The sequence below is a fragment of the Lissotriton helveticus genome, chromosome 7, assembly GCF_964261635.1.
Source record: "Lissotriton helveticus chromosome 7, aLisHel1.1, whole genome shotgun sequence".
NCBI classification, from domain to species: Eukaryota; Metazoa; Chordata; class Amphibia; order Caudata; family Salamandridae; genus Lissotriton; species Lissotriton helveticus.
The window spans coordinates 143,572,709-143,591,232 of NC_136068.1; the positions used below are offsets into that span (position 1 = coordinate 143,572,709).

An 18,524-nucleotide genomic window follows, 5' to 3' on the forward strand; every position below is an offset into this window, starting at 1 on the left:
GTCCACCCAGGATGTGCATTGTTTCTGGTCCTACAGAGCAGAGGCTCTCGACCCACCAGTCCAGAAACATGTCTGGTTGTGGCAGGCAGCCTAAAGCCAGTGTGTGACCACACCAGGGTTAGTAGGTTTTCAAGGAGCACCTCTAAGGTGCCGTCTTCAATAAATCCCACACTGGCATCAGTGTGGGTTTAATTAGATGAGTAGTTTGGTACCTAACACTCCTGGGTTCAGAGAAGCCATAATGGTGCTGGGGAACTCGAGTTGTCGAGTTTCCAGCTCATGTGCTCTCTGTGGCTTCCATGGCACTTGAACTATCTAAGAATAGATTTAAATATTGTAGGGGCACATCTGCTCATGCAGTTATGCTCACACCTGAGATATAGTGCACCCTGCCTTAGGGCTGTTAAGGCCTGCTAGAGGGGTGACTTACCTGTATCTTAGGCAGTGCTAGTTGGCATGGCACACAGGAAGTGTGTCATGTTGACTTTGTCGTTTTGTCTGCACCAGGCCACACATGCTGCAGTAGCAGTCTGCATGGCCTAGGTGAGGGGTCCCAGAGACACTCTTCAGTCCCACTGCCCTAGGTACCTAGGTTCCATTTACTGGAGACTTAAGGGGGCCTGAAGGGCCAATTGTGGAACAGTTTTAGGGAAAGAACACTGGTACTGGGAACCTGGACAGCAGGGAGCCAGAACCCTACAGTCAAAGTTGCATCAAAAGCTAAGCAAAGTGTTTGGGGGCGGGTGGGTACTGCAACATAACACAGTTTTCTCACACCGATGATAAGTGATAAGACTGGTGACTAAAAAAACTTTCAAGGTTTGTAAAGACAAGTTGTTTTTATACATTTAGAGTTCTAGTACAATTAACCCGTTCCGTGCTCGCGTCTGAGCACTACCTTCCGGGTGCTGCGCACGACCGTTGGCCGACGCAGCCCCGCCCACTCCGTGGAACGCCCGCACCGCGGCGCAATGTCTGCTGCGGTAAACGGGTTAAGGGTATTAGGACATGAATATTGACATTTTGTCCCTGGTGCAACCAACGGATGCCATAGATTGACATGCACACGATGTGTAACCTGTGTTTGCCGTAGAACCACAACGAGGCACCATGTTGGGACAGTAGCAGCTCTCAGGAAACAATTACAAGTCAGTAAACAAATAATGGATTAAATGCATCTTGAGGTCCAGCCACTTACTATAGAGTGACCTCCTCATAAAAAGGTTGGCAAAAGAGGCTCGACCTGGGATGTACACAAGTGATTTGCACTTAATTTATAGGAACTTGAGTCACTCACTAAAAATCCCAGGATGCAGCCATCGGAGTTTGCTACTCCACAATTGTAGGGTAATTTGGCAGTACAGATTGTAGCTATGAACAAATTTCACAAAGTGGTCACAAAGTCACACATGACGTAAACAGACCTCATCCATGTCAAGTTCAAAACTATGCCTTGTGGTTCAAACAGTAGACAGTATTCGTCCCCTTTTAAAGACAAAGCTTTAACACACTTGGCGCAGAAGATAAACGTGACTTTTATGTCATCAACCCAGAATAAATATGTTAAGAAATACAGATGCTTGGTCTCGCAGACATAGCCATAGCCGAAAACGACCAGGCCCATCACTGTCGTGGGGTACATATGTGAATTTGATGATACGTACAAGCTCTTAAGAGCATCATGCTTTGGATTAAAAAAACTCTAAAGTTCCAACAACAGGAAAATATATTCAGGAGCCCTATCCTTTTGTCTTTAAGGCAATATTTTTCAAAGAACACAAATGGACGCTGTGTAAAATGTTCTGCCCCCTAGGCTGGATACAACTGTACCTCATTCCTTATAGTCACCATGGAATGGTGTTACTCATGTGCCCTACTCCATTCTAATGGCATGTCACTACTTTCTCTTGTGCTGTGCATTTGAAATTGTGGTGTCCAATCTTGCCAACGCTCAATAGATTACAGTGATTCTCTATTGAACAGGCAGCTCTCTCCTCCAACCAACTTCACTGTTGCTCCAACTGCTGTATTCGCTATGTCAGCAGGGTTCCTGCTTACTAATTGGAGCAGTCTCTAACTCCGAGCTGCCTTCCATGCAACAGGAGATATACTGGCTAAATTGATGCCAAAGAGACACACCAGCAGCCATCTGAAATCCATCAGGGACAGTAAGAAGACTGACCTTGCCACAGGGACCTGTAAAGACTGATTCAATTATTGCCACTACAGGCAAAAAATATCCAAATAATAAGCATCTAGGCAATCTCCAGAGAAGATGGAAGATTGTAGGTTTTAAGAAGGTGGGTGTTCATTTATGAGTGCACTGACTCTGGGAGTTGCCAAATCAGCTGTATTCTTGGTCAGTGTGAGTGTGACCATCAGGGAGAGGTGGGAATTCAGTACCTTCCATGTAAATACGAGGTAAGTGCAGATAAATGTACTCAATAAGAAAGAATAGCCGCGATAGGGAGCATCTTTTAAGCACAAACTTATGAGGCATCAGCAAAGATAACTGCCTCTGTGAAGCTGAGGGGATCGTTCCAAAGGTCACCCTTATAATATAGTACATTAAAGCTCTCAACATCAACTAGCCAGCGGCAGTCGGTTCAGAGCTATAGATCCCTCTAAGACTCCGCTTGGGAAAGTACTTATGTCCAGAAAGATAACTCGCAACAGTACTTCACACTTCTACTTTTTTTTTTAAACAAACTTTATTGCCTTTTATGTTTCTTACATCATATATCTTTAAATGAACAGTGCACGTTAGCCTTGAGCGGGCAATCCAGTCATTGGACCTGCGGATGTTGTCAATGTCCTCTTTGTGCCTCATCTGTGCTTGGTGGCGCGTAAGTGCACCGTCGTCCTTTTAATTACATGTTATGCACCCCAAAAAAATAAGGCCTCAAGCAACAACTATGACTCCCTCCCCGCACTGCTGTGTCCCCCTGAGTATCGTTCCGATTGGGTGATATGCTCCCTGGAATTCCAGGCGTGTGGTGCGCCGAAGCCTTCTGTTGTGACTACCTACCGCCTCCGTTGGTGCCGATGCCAGTCCCATTCTCGCTTTTCTATTGGGGTATCCCATCTTGCCCTTGTCCCGGGGGGTGCTCTGCCTGTTGGATTCTCTCTGGTGTGGAAGCCTCCGAGCCCCTGTCCAGCTTCATTAAGTCTGCCACTAGACTATGGGTACTCACAAACTGTCTCTCGGGGGCCAAATTTACAGTGTGGTTTGTGTCCGAGGGCCGCACCGGCGGGAGTGGGGTCAGTAGGGGAGGGGGCGGGGCTAGAGCAACAAAAAAAACTGGTACCATGAGGTTGATCACTGGTACCTGCAGCGGACGCCTTCGTCCACTGAGCCACCAGACCCGGCATACACACATCTCTCTCTCTCTCTCGTTCTTTTTCAGTCTCTTTCTCCGCTTCCCTCCCTCTCTCTACCTCTCTCTCCCTCTGTCTCTCTGTCTTATACTGTCTCAGTCACTCTGACTGTCTCACTCCCTCTCTCCCTCTATCTCACTCACTCTGTCTCACTCCCTCTCTCTCACTCACTCTGACTGTCTCACTCTCTCTCTGTCTCCTTCTCTCTCTGTTTCCCTCTCCCTGTTACCCTCTCCCTCTCTCTGTTTCCCTCTCCCTCACTCTGTTTCCCTCTCCCTCACTCTATTTCCCTCTCCCTCTCTCTCCTTCCCTCTCTCTTTACTTCTCTCTCCCTCCTTCCCTCTGTCTCCCTCTCTCTCCTTCCCCCTCCCTCACTCTGAGGTCTCCCTCCTTCACTCTGTCTCCCTCCCTCGCTCTGTCTCCCTCCCTCCATCGCTCTGTCTCCCTCCCTCGGTCTCCCTCCCTCGCTCTGTCTCCCTCCCTCCGTCGCTCTGTCTCCTCCCTCGGTCTCCCTCCCTCGCTCCTCTATCTCACTCCTCTTCCCTCGCTCTCCCTCGCTCCTCTGTCTCCCTCCCTCTCCTTCGCTCTCCCTTGCTCTCCCTCTGTCTCCCTTCCTCGCTCTCCCTCTGTCCGCTTCGGTCTCTCTCCTTCGCTCTGCCTCTGTCTGCCTCCCTTGCTCTCCCTCACTCTCCCTCTGTCTGCCTCTGTCTCCCTCCCTCGCTCTCCCTCTGTCTCCCTCACTCTCCCTCTGTCTGCCTCTCCCTCGCTCTCTCTCTGTCTCCCTCCCTCGCTCTCCCTCGGTCTCCCTCCCTGGCTCTCCCTCTGTCTCTCTCCCCCTCTACCTCCTCCCTCTTCCCCTGTCACCCTCTTCATCTCACCCTGCCTGTGTGTGCCCTGGCTGAGACAGCATCCGGGCACACACACACACAGCCGCACCCGAGCACTTCACAGGTCTTTACATGTTAAAGAGGCTTGGTTCACCTCTTAGGCCCCTGCAGCTCCACTCTGACTATGGCGGGAATCGCCCGCCTCCACAGAGCAGCAGAGTCTCTTGAGTTGCGCTGCCGCAGGGGTGTTTGCTGACACACTTTAAAAATATATATACATATTAAAACACGGGTACAATGTTTGGAAGGTCCGCGGGCCGCCAGGGAAGGCTTGCCGGGCCGCTGTTGGCCCGCGGGCCGTACTATGAGTACCCGTGCACTAGACCCTCCCATGCCTGGGCTCTCTCCGGCTTGCCCACTCCCTGCCGTGCATTCCTAAGCAGGACCCTGCTCTCACAACCCACCCACTTCTCCATCTCACGTCTCCACCTGAGGACGTCGGGCCCCCGACTTCTTACAGCTACTAGTGATTTCTCGCTTCGCCGGAATAAATGCCAAATCCTGAAATCTGGATGTGGTTTTGGTTTTAGCAGAGTGCGGAAATAAATGAAGCAGTATGTGGCCCGGTGTGCATGGGACCACCCTTTCCGTCACCCTCGCTGTCACTTGTGTCACTTCTTGCCAGTATTGGGTTAAGGAGGGACAACTCCAAACCATGTGTATAAACGTCGCCCCCTGTTCCTGACACCTCGGGCATCTAGCATCCGCACCAGCAAAGTACCTGTTAATACGTTCTGCGGTTAAATAGGCCTGGTGGAGTATATAAAAGCTGATTAAACTAAACCGGGCATTTCGAGAAACTTTGGTAGTTCGCTCCAACACATTGTCCCAGTCATTATCCTCTAGGGGCCTGACAGTGTCGGTCTCCCATTTGTGTATCAGTCTATCTAGTGGTTGCTCGGAGTCTCGGCCAATAGCTCTGTACAAGCAAGCCACCGCCTTGATAGTGCCACCCTCTAAGCTCATATATTTACACGTGTAATGCTGTGGAGGTTCTGTCGTCCCCGCCCCCCAGTGGCGCCGTATTGCTCCTGTGATCGCCCCATGTAGAAGGAAGTGCCCTGGTGGTATGCCCCAGTCTGCTCTGAAGTCCTCGAAGGGAAGAAGCTCCCCATCCCTGAACAGCTCCCCGACCTTTGTTGCCCCCGCTTCACTCCATTTGTGCAGGCCTTGCCACTGTCTTCCGTAAGGGAGAGCCTCCAGTAACTGCAACGCCATCTCTCTGGAGTATGGGCACTTTGATTTATTTTTCTGCAGGCATCTGCCCCAGCAGCGATATATCACCCTATGCTCATTACTACCAATTTGTTGGGGTCTAATCGTCCTCAGCAGACTTCGAAACACCGCAGCCACTCCGGGGCTAATGGAGGCATCCCCCTATCTGGGTCCCTGGCTCCCGCAACCCATTGTGTAAATCGCTGCATCTGTCATGCCAAGTAGTAAGCTTCCATATCAGGCATTGCCATCCCACCCCCCAGTCTGGGTCACTTTAATGTAGTAAGGGCTACCCTTCTGCGCCCCGTCTCCCATACAAAAGCCGACATGCAGGAGTCCAGCTCCCTGAACCAGGCCGCTGATATCCAAATTGGCAATGTTACGAAAAAGTAGAGTAGCCGGGGCAGTGCCCCCATTTTAAGTAGAGAGGTGCGCCCCATCCCCGAGAGTGGGAGCTTCCCCCAGAAGGCCATAGTGTCCTTAAGTGAGCCCTCCTTATATTGCCCTTCTTCACGTCTTCCATCGTGTGGAATATATGGACCCCTGAGTAGCGAAAGCAACGTGGCTCTCATCTCAAATTCCCCAGATTCAGAGGGGGCCTCGCGTCCCTCACCAGGGGGAACAGTTTGGACTTCAGACTTCAGCCAGTTCACTCGTAACCCAGATAAGGAGCCAAAGTGCTCCATCTTTGCCTTAGCCCCTGGTAGGTTACCCTCAGCATCATTGAGGAATAGAAGGAGGTCATCCGCGTATAACGCCACCTGATGTCGTATCCCTCCCACCTGAATCCCCTGGCACTCCCTTCCGGACCGTACCACACATGCCAATGGCTCCACTGCTAAAGCTAACAGCAGCGGAGACAGGGGACATCCCTGGCGTGTCCCCCTCTCCACTCGATATTGTGCGACCCCTGCGGACCCTTGCCACTGGATCAGTATATAGTAGCTTCACCCAGCTTATAAAGCCCTCTCCCAGGCCCATTGTGAACAAACCTGGATATAGGAACCCCCATTCGAGGCTATGAAATGCCTTTTCCATGTCTATGGTGAACACCGCCCCCCTCTGCTCCGCTGCCGTTCCTAATTCAATAATAGACAATAGCCTGCGTATATTTAGGGTTGTATTTTGACGAGGTATGAATCCTGCCTGGTCCTGATGTACCAGAGGCACCATATAGGGGAGTAATCGCGTTGCCAGGATTTTACTTAGAATTTTAAAGTCGAGATTGAGCATTGACAATGGGCGATATTATTCGCACTCCGGCTTTAGGAGCGGGACTACCACCGCCTCTCTAGTCGTACCCGGTAGGCGGCACCTCTCCCTGGCCTCCGCATACATCTCCACCAGCCATGGGGTCAGTACATCTAAGTATGTGGCATAGAACTCTTTAGGGCGCCCATCTTGCCCGCTGTTTTCCCTCTCGCCAGTGCCTTGATAGCTACTCGAATTTCTCTATCTGAGATTGCAGCCCCCAGGGGGTCCGCCTCCTCGACCGTCAGGACGTGCATCGGAAGGTCCGCCAGGTAGTCCTCCACATCCCCCTCCCCACTGGGCCCAATGCTCGTATACAGGTGCTCATAGTACCCACGGAAACTCTCATTAATGGCGTCCTCGCCCTCCTGGTCCCGTCAATTCTAGAATGGCGTGATCCCTACGGGTAGGGGAGGCGAGCCGCACCAGTAATCTGCCCGCCTTATCTCTCTCTGCGCGCGTTCTATCCATGTAGGCCCGGTAATAGAAACACCTCAATCGCTCCTCCTGTACTGCCACCTCCTGATGTAGGTCCGGAGCATTCGGACACCTGCACTCCACTTCCCTCAACACCCGGTCTGCCCTTTCCACGTCCGTCTATAGCGTACGTCTCACCCCTATGGACAATGTCATGCAACGGACACTAATCACTGCCTTAAAGGCCTCCCATTCAGTCACCCTAGAGTCCGTAGTGTGTGCATTGTCCATGAAATATGTGATGATGTGCTCTTAAATCTCATTATGGAACACTTGGTCCTCCAGTTCCTCCGGCTTGAGGCGCCAGGTGGGGATGGGTTGACGTTTATGCCCCCATTGTAGCCGGGCTAACAGAGGATTGTGGTCGGACACCGTTCAGGTGAGGTATTCCGTCTTGTGGAGTCGGGTGTGCATATCTGGCGAACATAGGAAGGTATCTAAGTGGACGTGTAAGTCATGAACATGGGAGAGGTGGGAGTATTCCCTGTCCCCTGGATGCGTCTTTCGCCACGTGTCTACTAGTCCCCAATGGGATTGCCAGTCCCTAAACATCTTAGCTATCCTATGTACTGGGGCATCATTAAGTGGTGGGTGCGAGCGATCCAGGACTGGGTCTGCTATACAGTTAAAGTCGCCCCCCATGATAACTGCCCCAGTCAGGTATGGAGCCAGTGTCCCCGACTGTTGTTCCAAGAACGCCCACTGATCAGTGTTCGGGCCATAGACATTGATGAGTGTAATGTCCTGACCGTCGAAGCGTCCAGTGACCACTACTTATCGGCCCTCCGGGTCCACTTTGTAAGCAGTTTGTTGGAAGGGGATCCCCGCCCTGATCCAAATCAAGACCCCCTAGCAAATGCGGAGTACGTGGTTTAGTACGCCGGCACCACCGCTCTGCCCCTGGTCCGCTGTGCTATATTGGTGCATTAGTTCCCCCTCCTAAAGAATCCAGATCCATTGCGCTGGCGGCGACGGAGCTCCACCTCCGCCTCTGATTCTACTGCCTTTGGGCCCTTCACCTCCAGAACAGGCTGTGCCGCATTCGCGCCAAGCTTGGAGTTCCAGCCGCCACTGCGGTTCCTCTACTGTCTCAGTGGGTCCGTAATCAGCTGTACTGTCTGAGGCCGTATCCCGGCCCCTAGATTCTCTGTTGGTCGTTGAGGCAGTGCTACCACCTGCGGAGGCTTATTGTGAGTCTCCCCACCGGCATGGCGCGTCTCCGCCCCTCCATGTCTGCTGCCCTCCACGCTGTCCGTCGTGCGCCACAATGTGTTGTAAATCCTGGGACCTCCCAGGGGCACTGATCGCTCCCTGCAGTGTCCCTCCTTGTGCCTTACAGTGCCCGCAGCGGGGGCCTGTAGTTTCTGCTTCTGCAGTGCAGTCCCCGCTCTGCGTGCCTTACGCGACCATCATTTCACCACGCTGTCATGCCGCCATGAGGGGTACTGGTCGCCGTGTGCACCAGGCCGTACCAGCCTCGCAGATATTCTGTTCCTCCCTACGTCAGCCCCAGCCTACTGGGCCCCCTGCAGGGCCAGGAGGTTAACTGTCGTGCTTGCGGGCTGTTATGCGCCAGGCCCCGGGCTCCGCTTTATCCTCTCCTAGCGCTGCCTTCTTACTTGTATTATTCCCGGCACCCGCCTCCGCCGGCGTCCCCTTTCCTTTTTCCCGAGGTGGCAAATCCGGGTGGGCAACAGTCAGCCACACTCCTCCGTATGCACTGCGTCCGACCAGGGGTTGGTATCGCCGCGGGGCTGCCATTTTGCGTGGTCCGCGGCCTCACAGGTCCGTCGGCTATATTTCTCCAGGGGAGGGCAGCCAATCATCCGCAACATGTGCTCCCGACGCCCCGTGGTTCCGACACCCCCAGGGCCGGTCACTGTGCTTGGGGCCCCTCTATAGCGGGCATCCTAGGATGGTGCTGGAGAGGGGATCACCGGCAGGAGCTCTGATTCAGGCTCCCGTCTCCATCGGCGTCAGGCCACGCCCCCCACATCACTCTTCTACATTCATGATCTTAGCCAAATGCGTTATGAATTCCCTTTTTATCAGTGAGCTTTCATTATACCGGGTGAATTAAAAAAATGATTGAGCTGTCTTTAAAATTAAAGTAAGAAGGACCAAATTACCAGAAGTGGACCAAGCTGAATTAGAGAACTCACACTTTATGAATGCTGCTTGAACTTAGATCTGGTTCACAGTGGTATCTCTATGATAGCATGACATGCTATCTACCTGTCTAGACACAGTACTAGTCTGACGTGTTATGTTCTTATATGACAAGTAGCATGCTAAATAATGCAAAAAGACACCAATGTTTGGGCTGTTGTGGGGTTCTCGTTGATGTTGTAGGGTGCTCACATTTCTGGCATGTCCCTCATCGATGGCCAACATTTCAAGCTTTCACAGCATAGGAATGTACAGTGTATATCTAAACGCAAGTATATTCTTATAGGTAAGCAACCTTTTTCGAAAGTAAGAAGTGAGAGAGATAAGCGAATCAAAATATAAGTAGATCTTTGTTGTTGCAGACTCCCAGACTGGTTGCGTATTTTGTTTTTAATTACTCGCAAGGTCCAGTTAGCATTGGCTGTCCATCAGAAATTTCCTTTGCATTCATCAACACTACAATATCTCAGGATGTGTGCGGCATTCAGGAACTAATTTTAACAGGTTAAAAATGTCGTTCTTAAAAGCCCATTTTTATTTTCTAATGAGGTAAAACACAGAAATTTTGCCAGAACGCTTTCCACTGCAAATGTAAGGATTTTTAAACTGCTACATTAATGATTCCATAATCTCAGTTGCACATGAATTCCCCACAGTGTCACTTATGCTATTCTATTTTTCCACTCTGAGGAGCAGTTATCACTGATTACAGCTCTGCATGTTTTATTTTTCACTCAGGATATCTTTATCGGTGGGTCTTTGTCTTCTTTTAACATTGCAGGATGCCGGCCAACTGATTAATCTTTTTTCTTGAAAGAAGAGTTTTTGTGTTATTTGTCTCCACATTTGTATACCTTGACGGTTATGATGTATGTCAGAAAAGGCTATGTAGGAAACTAAAGGACTAGAGTGTAGCTCACCCAAGGGGAAAGGGACCTTCTAGATATAAACATAGAAATTTCTACCCTGGGGTTCCACCATAACAAAGGGAGTAGACCAGGTGATTTCACTCCATCAGAATTTGGTGATGTTTAGGTTAACATCCAGCGTGGTTTGTCGTTGCAGTAATTACTGCTCAGTGGTGAGACGTTCTGCCTTAAGAGGCAGACAAGGAACCCTTTCAACCTCTAGGCTTTGTTAGGTGCTGATATCCATTGATCTTTTCAGAGCTTTGCCATCAACTCAGGCAATGAGGGCTTAAACGTCAAGTCACAAGTTGAGATCAAGCAAGCAATTTACCCCCAGATTAGCTTCCAGATCCAGACCTGAAATATCTGAGTTCACAGTTGATGAAAACGAGGAAGATGTTGGTCACTGCTGGTGGGTATTGGAGAGGGCCTAGTTCTTCAACCAGAGAAACTAGATCCAAGATCCCTATCTTTAAAGCTTGGTGATGGCCTATCTACACTATAGACACTGCAGGGTATTGTAGTTCCCTCCTCTCTGGTTCCACTTTTTAGGATACCTCCATTGCAAGGCAGACAAAGGATGGGGACCCCAAGAAAGGACATGGGTCAGGTCCCATGCTGTAAAAAATGTGTCAAATGTTTGTAGATGTTGTAATTGCTAAACTTTAAAGAGAGAGATATTTGTTACTGATATGTAATCAGAGTAGATATTTAAGTAATGATATTCTGCATGGATTTTGTAAATTTATTAACACATGAATGTTCCTTGGATTTACCAATACAAAGATTATTGATAAACTGAGCATTTTGTTTTAATGTGAGAGTTTGTATTATCTGATCAATAATTCTACAGCATCCTTAACCTAAATTAATAGTTCTGCAGCTTGAACTTGTATAATGTCACGCACCAACCAACTCTTGAAGCGAGGATGTCAATCAGTCATAAAGTATAACTCACAAGCCCTAACTGCAATGCCCAAAATCCATAATCTAAAGGTGGCAGCAATATGCTTGTTACAGATACTGCAAAGAGTAGTATTAACAATAAGAGCTTAGAGAAAAACAAGTTGAACATTTCAGGCTCAGTACTGGCAGGATAGCCACAATATATAATGTTTTAACCTGAAAAACTACTGACACAGGTAAGTAGCTGTTTAATTTTTGTAATCTCTCTCTTCGAAGCATGCCGAGTTTCAAGTCATCTGGCTTCCAATATAGATATGTTTGCCTTAAATTGGAACATCAGGTTCAGTCAGTTTATCGCTCTCATTGAGACATGTTTTTCTTTGGAATTTCAATAGGGTATTTATTTACACCCCCCTCTTAGTTTTACTCCGAATATAGTGGTGAAGTTTAGACATAGGTCTCCAGTGTTTTTCCACCAGTTTGGGATGGGTAGATATTTCCCAGTCGGTGGGATAGTGTTTCTCCCTTATCCATATTTGCTGAACTTAGCCTCCCAATTCCGTATTATATCCTTTGTACATCTGGTCCCTTATCCCGTCAAATGTTTTCTATAGGGCAGCCTTTTATAGGATTTAATAGCGCCTCTGCCGCAGATAGTATCTATACATTGTTTGTTGCTAAGTTTATTCAAATCCTTCTCATTTGTATTTCTTGCTAAAATTAGTTTTTATCAGTGGGCTGTCCTCTCGTTGCCAGAACACTCAGACTTTAAAATCATAATAGGAGTTTTGACAAAGTGGGCTGGATTTACCAGTACTTGAAGCCCTTAGTCTACCTCCTGCAGAAATAAACTCCTACCCCCTTTTACCTCTTTGTTTTTGTCACATTCTATAGAATGAGAGAAGGCCCATAGATGTGTGGAGCAGAAGTGTGCAGATGGGGTCACAGCCTGTGGCCACGAGTTAGAATCATGTTCTCCCCTAGCCTTTTTTTTTTTTTTTTTTTTTTTTGTACCACAAAGAATTTTCGGGTAGGCCGTCCTTCATCCAGGACTTCATAGAGTTAAGAACTTTCTTTACCAATGTGAGTAACTTTTAACATTGCTAGTCTGATTCTGGGTTAATGCGACAACTGATCGAATCTGCTCCAAATGTTTACTTGTGTTCTCTCTGTTTCCTGTAGGATCTTGGGATTCCCAGCTCACTATACTGATGTATCAAACATGGGACGTACTGGTCGCCAGAAGCTCCTGGGTAAATCATGGAGTGTCCCTGTGATCCGACATCTATTTGCACCATTGAAGGATTACTTTGCCTGTGAATAACACTCAGGAACTCCTCTCAAACATGCTTCCTTGAGCCCCCTAAATTGGAGAACAGTGTAACGTACAGCAGGAGGCTTTGGAAAAGTGAACCTTTGCTTGTCCGACCGTGTCCAGTGGTCGATTGGTTGGTATAGGAGTACTGCTCTGTAGGACAAAATGCAGAAACATCTCTAACCAAAGACCCAGGCAGCGCACCTAGCTCATGAGGAACACAAACCTGAGCAACATGAGCCATGTTCATCTTTCAATGCAATGACCTCTGCACAATGAATGTTTCTTACCACACTGCTGAGATCAGCAACCCAGAGCAGTGGAGGCGCCTGGGTTGACTGTTCATCAGGCCAGCAGAATGCAAAACAGTTCTGTTCACTCATGACGGCTTCTGGACAATTATTTTTGAGTGATTATTTCTTGTTAAGGACTGCTATCCTTGGTTCTCATCTCTAAGCCAACTCCAAGAGTTTTTCCAGCTGTGTCACATGGCAAAGGTTCAGGCAGGCATTAGTTTTGAGATTGCCAAAGTGTGACCGATACACTAGTTTTTAGCAAACGCTGCCACTGCATCAGTGTTAACGTGTTAGGGTTTGTTGTAATGTCTGAAATCTTTGGGTATGATTTAGCTCAGATAGGCTGTTTGTAAAGGAGAGCAGAGCCTCTCTCAGTGACCCAGCAGCCAGTTTATTATATAATAATGTCACTGGGTGCTTTACCATTTGTTTTAGTGTTTGCTGGTTAAGAGAACAGCAAAATGTCTGTGCTCTTCTGCACATCCTCTCAATCATCACCCTCAATGTTTTGCATACTGCTGTCTCACACCATATCATTTGTTGTCTCTGATCTGAGTAACTATGTTGCTTTATACCTGGTGCATGGCATGCCTCTGAATTGCATGGTGCCTTCTCACGTGATATCAGGACATGTTCTTTTTTACTGTGTACTGTTTTGTCACTCTTTTCTAGGTTCCTCGATTACCATCTCTCTGATCTGTGATGCTTTCTCGTTCTATCCCTGAGGGAATATATGTTTTCTACTCTTTCATTCTGTCAAAGGGCGCCCTCTCTTTCTGATATTCTTCCTGCACCTTCACATTATCCCAAAGCACACACTTTCACTAATGTGTGTTCGCTCTCTTACTCTATCCCTGGGCCACAACCTGGCCCTGTTCTGTGTACTGCGTTCTCAGTCTCTAACCTGTGTACTACTCCCTCATGTACTCCTTATGAGCACCCAAGTCTACAATCCGTGCTGTTCCTGCTATCCCAAAGGCACCTCCCGTCTCCACTCTTTGTGTTGCTCCTTCATACTATCCCCAGGTCACATTTTCCCTAATGGATGAGCTCCTCCCTCACATCAAGGCTCTAATCTGTTTATTCCTGCCCATGCACTATCCCAGGTATGCCCCTTATCTCTGAACTGTGTCCTGTTCCCTAGGTTTACTTTGTCTCTGATCTTTGCACTCCTCCCTCACTGTGTGCTAGGCGCTCATCCTATCTCTGATCCTGGTTCGCCTCCCTCAGGGGCTCATATGCTCCTCCTTCACTCTACACCTGGGGCTTATCCTTTTAAAAAAAAATCTATATGCAGATCCAGCACTCTGTCACAGGGCATTCCCTGGGTCCTATCCGTGCTGTTCCATCGAGCTCAGAAGTGTGTCTTGTTTCTGATCCGTGTCCTCTTTCTATCCCAGGGGCATGTACTGTCTGATATGTACATATGATCTGTGCTGAATCACATACTATTGTCTTTTTGATTTTGAAAATGAATGATATTATTTAAATATTGACATTTCCTCGTCCTGAAATGTAATTTGTAACTTTAACAAACAAGGGCTTGGTGATGACTGAATGAATGTGACAGTGTGTTTTTTACTTGAAAGTAGACTACAGTATCACTGGTCCCATCCTTCCATTTTGTGACATTTCAGTTTTATTCCTGAAGTCATGGTTGATTTTGATAAATCAGGCAAGTTTCATATTTACATCACCTCATAGTCAAACCACTGTCACAAAATAATGCGATCTGCCTTGTCAACTGCCTTGAAAGAAACACAGTGGACAGTCACAAAGTACTGTATAACTCACCGCCTCTTACAACCAGTTTTACCTCTCTTGATACTCGTTTGTTTGCTCTGAAGGCAAGGAGCTCCTTCCCTTTTGCCATGGTGCCATTTACAAACCCAATACACCTTAATGTACAAAACCAATACCAATGTTTGGCTGTTATGGACAGGTCAGTACTTGTGAGGAGGGTGGAGGGTGGGTTTAGTTGTCAGTGATTTTGGGCACTGGGAGTGAGACGATGAATGTGTCACATTCCCAATGAATATTTTAAACTATTTTGACTGATCTTTTACAGAGCATATGCATTCAGTCAAATTTTATTTGATTTTATTTAAAAGAAATTTGTCAAAAACGTGTGTTAGTTTTCTTAGCTTCAACTCTTCTATTCTTACTGGTGCTATTTTTTAAGATTCTTATATTAATGCCAGCCAGTGGCTGGCTTTTTATACAGGCTCTTTTTTAATATTGTTAGACTTTTATTAAGCTTTTTATTCTACATGAATGCTAAATAAGGTAAAAAAGTAATGTAAACTGTGCTGCCTTTTTTAATAATGTTAGATCTTTGTAAATGTAGGTGTGTTGTATTGTGTGGATGGTGATACATGAAAGCTGTTTCTTGTGAATGTTGTTAATGTGAAAAGCAGTCAAGATGCATTGTTTTTCCAGATGTTTGTAATAGGTTCATTAAAATACATATTTCTCTGAAACGTTTTCATGTTTTTTCCACAATATCTCTCTTTTGTGATCATGCATAATGTAACTGTTTATCTGTTACAATCATCAACCACAACAGCAAGCTGCATGAGCGGAAATTACAGGACATGCAGGGAGCTAGAGATTAATAACTTGTCTATCTATAAGGATGGGTATACAACAGTAGAAGGCAGTCATTTGGGAAATGAGGTGCAAGTACATACCAGCATTACTGTGAATCTAGAGGTGTGGCCAAGGCAGCAAAGATGGCATACACACCTTTGGCAGGCTCCTTGCTTAGTGCTCCTGTAATCCACCTCCGTCCTGTGGCATCCACCGTCATCGAACATGGCAAGGGTGGCAGTGGACGGAGAGGGGCCCTAGAGAAGTGCAGTGAATCCGGGTGAGGAGATGAACCTGACAATGCTACGATTTGCGGGAGAAGCAGCATGGGCCTAACGGTCCTCGTGCCTGCCCGCCGGGCCACATTGTCAGATGGGCCCAACTCCCCGCACCTGCTCATGCAACCTCATAGGGGGCATTCGACTGGCACATCGGAGGCAGACGCCTTATGCTTAAAATAAGGAGGGTATTGGATTGGATAACTCCTAGGCAGAGCCCTCTAGTGTGCTTGATTGATATGGAAATGCCTCACTTTCTCCAGCTTCATTGTCGCTTCCAGACCTCCTGTCTTGAGTCCGGTGCCTCTCTTCTCCAATAGGTCGCTGTGCATCCAGAAACCAAACTGTACCCACATAGCTGAGAGGGGTAAGGGATCCCCACTGGCTCCCTTGCTGTCGATAGTGGCTGCTGAAAGGACCATGTAAAGGACAGAAGATATCACACTGTCACACATGGCCTAGCAGCATAGAGCTGGGAGGGTATGCAGCGTTTAGAACGCAAGCATTACCACGGAATACCTTTACAACGCGGGCGTAACAACGAAAGTTGTTACCACGCATTGCGCTGGGGGGCGCTCAAGGATAGTAAATGATTTAATTTACTATCCCAACACCTTCCCTACTATCCACGGGGACTGGTGTTGGAATAGTAAATTAAATTAATCAATTTTGCGCCCCCCAGCGCAATGCGTGGTAACAACTTTCGTTGTTACGAACGCGTTGTTATGTTATGTTATGTTATGTTATGTTAGTGCTATTTGTATTGCGCACAGCTGCTCCAGCGAAGGAGCGTCCCGGCGCACCGACAAGGTGGCGAACACAACACAACAAGAGACAGAAAATATTAAAAAAGGAGTTTAAAATTTAACAAAGCTGGGAAAACAGAAAAGTTTTAACGGCCTTGCGGAAGGAGAGCAAGTCGCCAAGAGTCCGGATTTTCAAGGGGAGAGTGTTCCAAAGTGCGGCTGCCCGCACCCTAAAGGAGCGACCCCCCGCCCGACTGAGTTTGAAACGAGAGGTTACTGCCAATTCTTGATCCAGAGAGCGCAGAGTGCGGCCCGGGATGTAAGGGCACAAGAGTTGACGCAATAAGGGAGGTGACAGACCCTTCAGAATCTTAAAAGACATGCACAGCACTTTAAAGTGGATCCGCTGCCTAACGGGTAACCAGTGCAAGGCTCGCAGAGTTGGAGTGGCCGAGCAAAACCTAGGAAGACCTACGATCGCTCTGGCCGCTGCGTTCTGCACTCTTTGAAGACGGGTCAGCTCGGCCTGGTTTAGCCCTATAAAAAGGGAGCTGGCATAGTCCAGCCGAGCCAGAACCGTTGCTTGTACCACGAGTTGACGGGTTGCGGCATCGAAGTACTTAAGAGCAGGTCTCAAATTGCGCAAGATGCCGAAGCAGCACGCCGCCGTCCTTTTGGTGTGGCCCACAAAATTGAGGGAGGGGTCCAGCCAAACCCCCAGATTCTTGATCTCCACAACCGGAGTGGGGGTGGGACCAAGCTCAGGAGGCCACCAAGTATCTCCCCATAGTTCCGTCCGCTTACCAAAGACCATCACCTCAGTTTTTTTGGCATTTAGTTGGAGACAGTTGGTCGTCATCCAACCAGCCACCGCCCGAAGTCCTTCTCTGAATCTTGGGGCATCCACCCCGGAGTCCCCGCTGATCGTGACCGCTAGCTGGGTATCATCTGCGTACGACACCATGGTCATACCACAGAGCTTCACAACCTCAGCCAGCGGCCTCACGTAGATGTTAAACAACGTGGGACTCAGCGAGGAACCCTGTGGGACCCCAAGAGACAGAGGATGAAGTTTGGACTGATAGGGCGGGGCAGCCACACAGAAGGAACGGTCCATGAGAAACAAACGAAACCACTGGTGTGCAGTGCCGGTCACCCCTATCTCCACAAGACGCTGCAGGAGAATTTCATGGGAGACCGTGTCAAAGGCGGCGCTTAGATCTAACAAAACAAGCGCCGCCGTTTGACCTGCATCCAGAACTGCCCGCAGGTGCTCGACCATGAATAACAATGCTGTCTCCGTGCTGTGGCCAGCCCGAAAACCGTTCTGGGTACCGTCCAGAATGTTGGTACGCGACAGATGATCAGTGAGGGCGGTGTTAACGTGCACCTCCGCGAGTTTGGCTGGCCACGGGAGAAGCGAGATCGGGCGGTAGTTCTCCGATTTTGTAGGGTCGAGAGATGGTTTTTTCAAAATGGGCATCACTACCGCATGCTTCCATTTCAGAGGCACCTGGCCAGATGATAATGACATGTTGATTAAGTCACAGACCGGGCGAGCAAAGGTCTGGTCTCTGAACATTAGTGGCTTGAGCGGGTCAGCCGGCGACCCAGACTTGACTCGAAGAGCCAAGGCCGTGTAAGACTCCGAGGAGAGACAGGGGAAAGAGTCTAATACCACCAGATCCGGCAGGATGGATGACCCCGCGCTGGTTTGTGCAGCAGTGGGGAAGGCCCTATAGATGGTCTGGACCTTCTCCAGGAAGAAAGCCGCCAGCGCTTCACAATGGGTATTGGAGCTGTTGGAATTACCGGCAGGCTTCCTTGCCATAAGGTCCTTAAGAGCTTTAAAGATGGTTTTAACCGGATTCCCACTGCTGCGAAACTCCAGAGCGTAATATGCAGCCCGAGCTCTACAAACCGCACGGTGGTAAGACTTGACAGCAGCGGTGTACAGGATTTTTTTGCTGCTGTCATACCTCTTCCTCCAGTCTCTCTCCGCCCGTTGTAAAGGTACGCGTTGTCAATGTATGCGTTCTAACGTCATACATCCGCTGGGAGACTGAAGGCGCCACTGAAGGAAACAGGACTCTGAGATACTTACCGCCT

General features: G+C 48.5%; 1 protein-coding gene across 12 annotated transcripts in view; it reads left to right on the forward strand.

Annotated features, from left to right (window-relative positions):
• DNMT3B (DNA methyltransferase 3 beta) overlaps positions 1–15,282 on the forward strand; it is a 791,643-nt gene extending 776,361 nt beyond the window's left edge. For all 12 annotated transcript variants that reach the window (XM_078651794.1, XM_078651798.1, XM_078651793.1 and 9 more), the window contains one exon: positions 12,374–15,282. In XM_078651794.1, the coding sequence (XP_078507920.1) occupies positions 12,374–12,515 (142 nt within the window). In that variant the 3' untranslated portion in view covers positions 12,516–15,282. The remainder of the gene's footprint in view (positions 1–12,373) is intronic.
• The last annotated feature ends 3,242 nt before the right edge of the window (positions 15,283–18,524 follow it).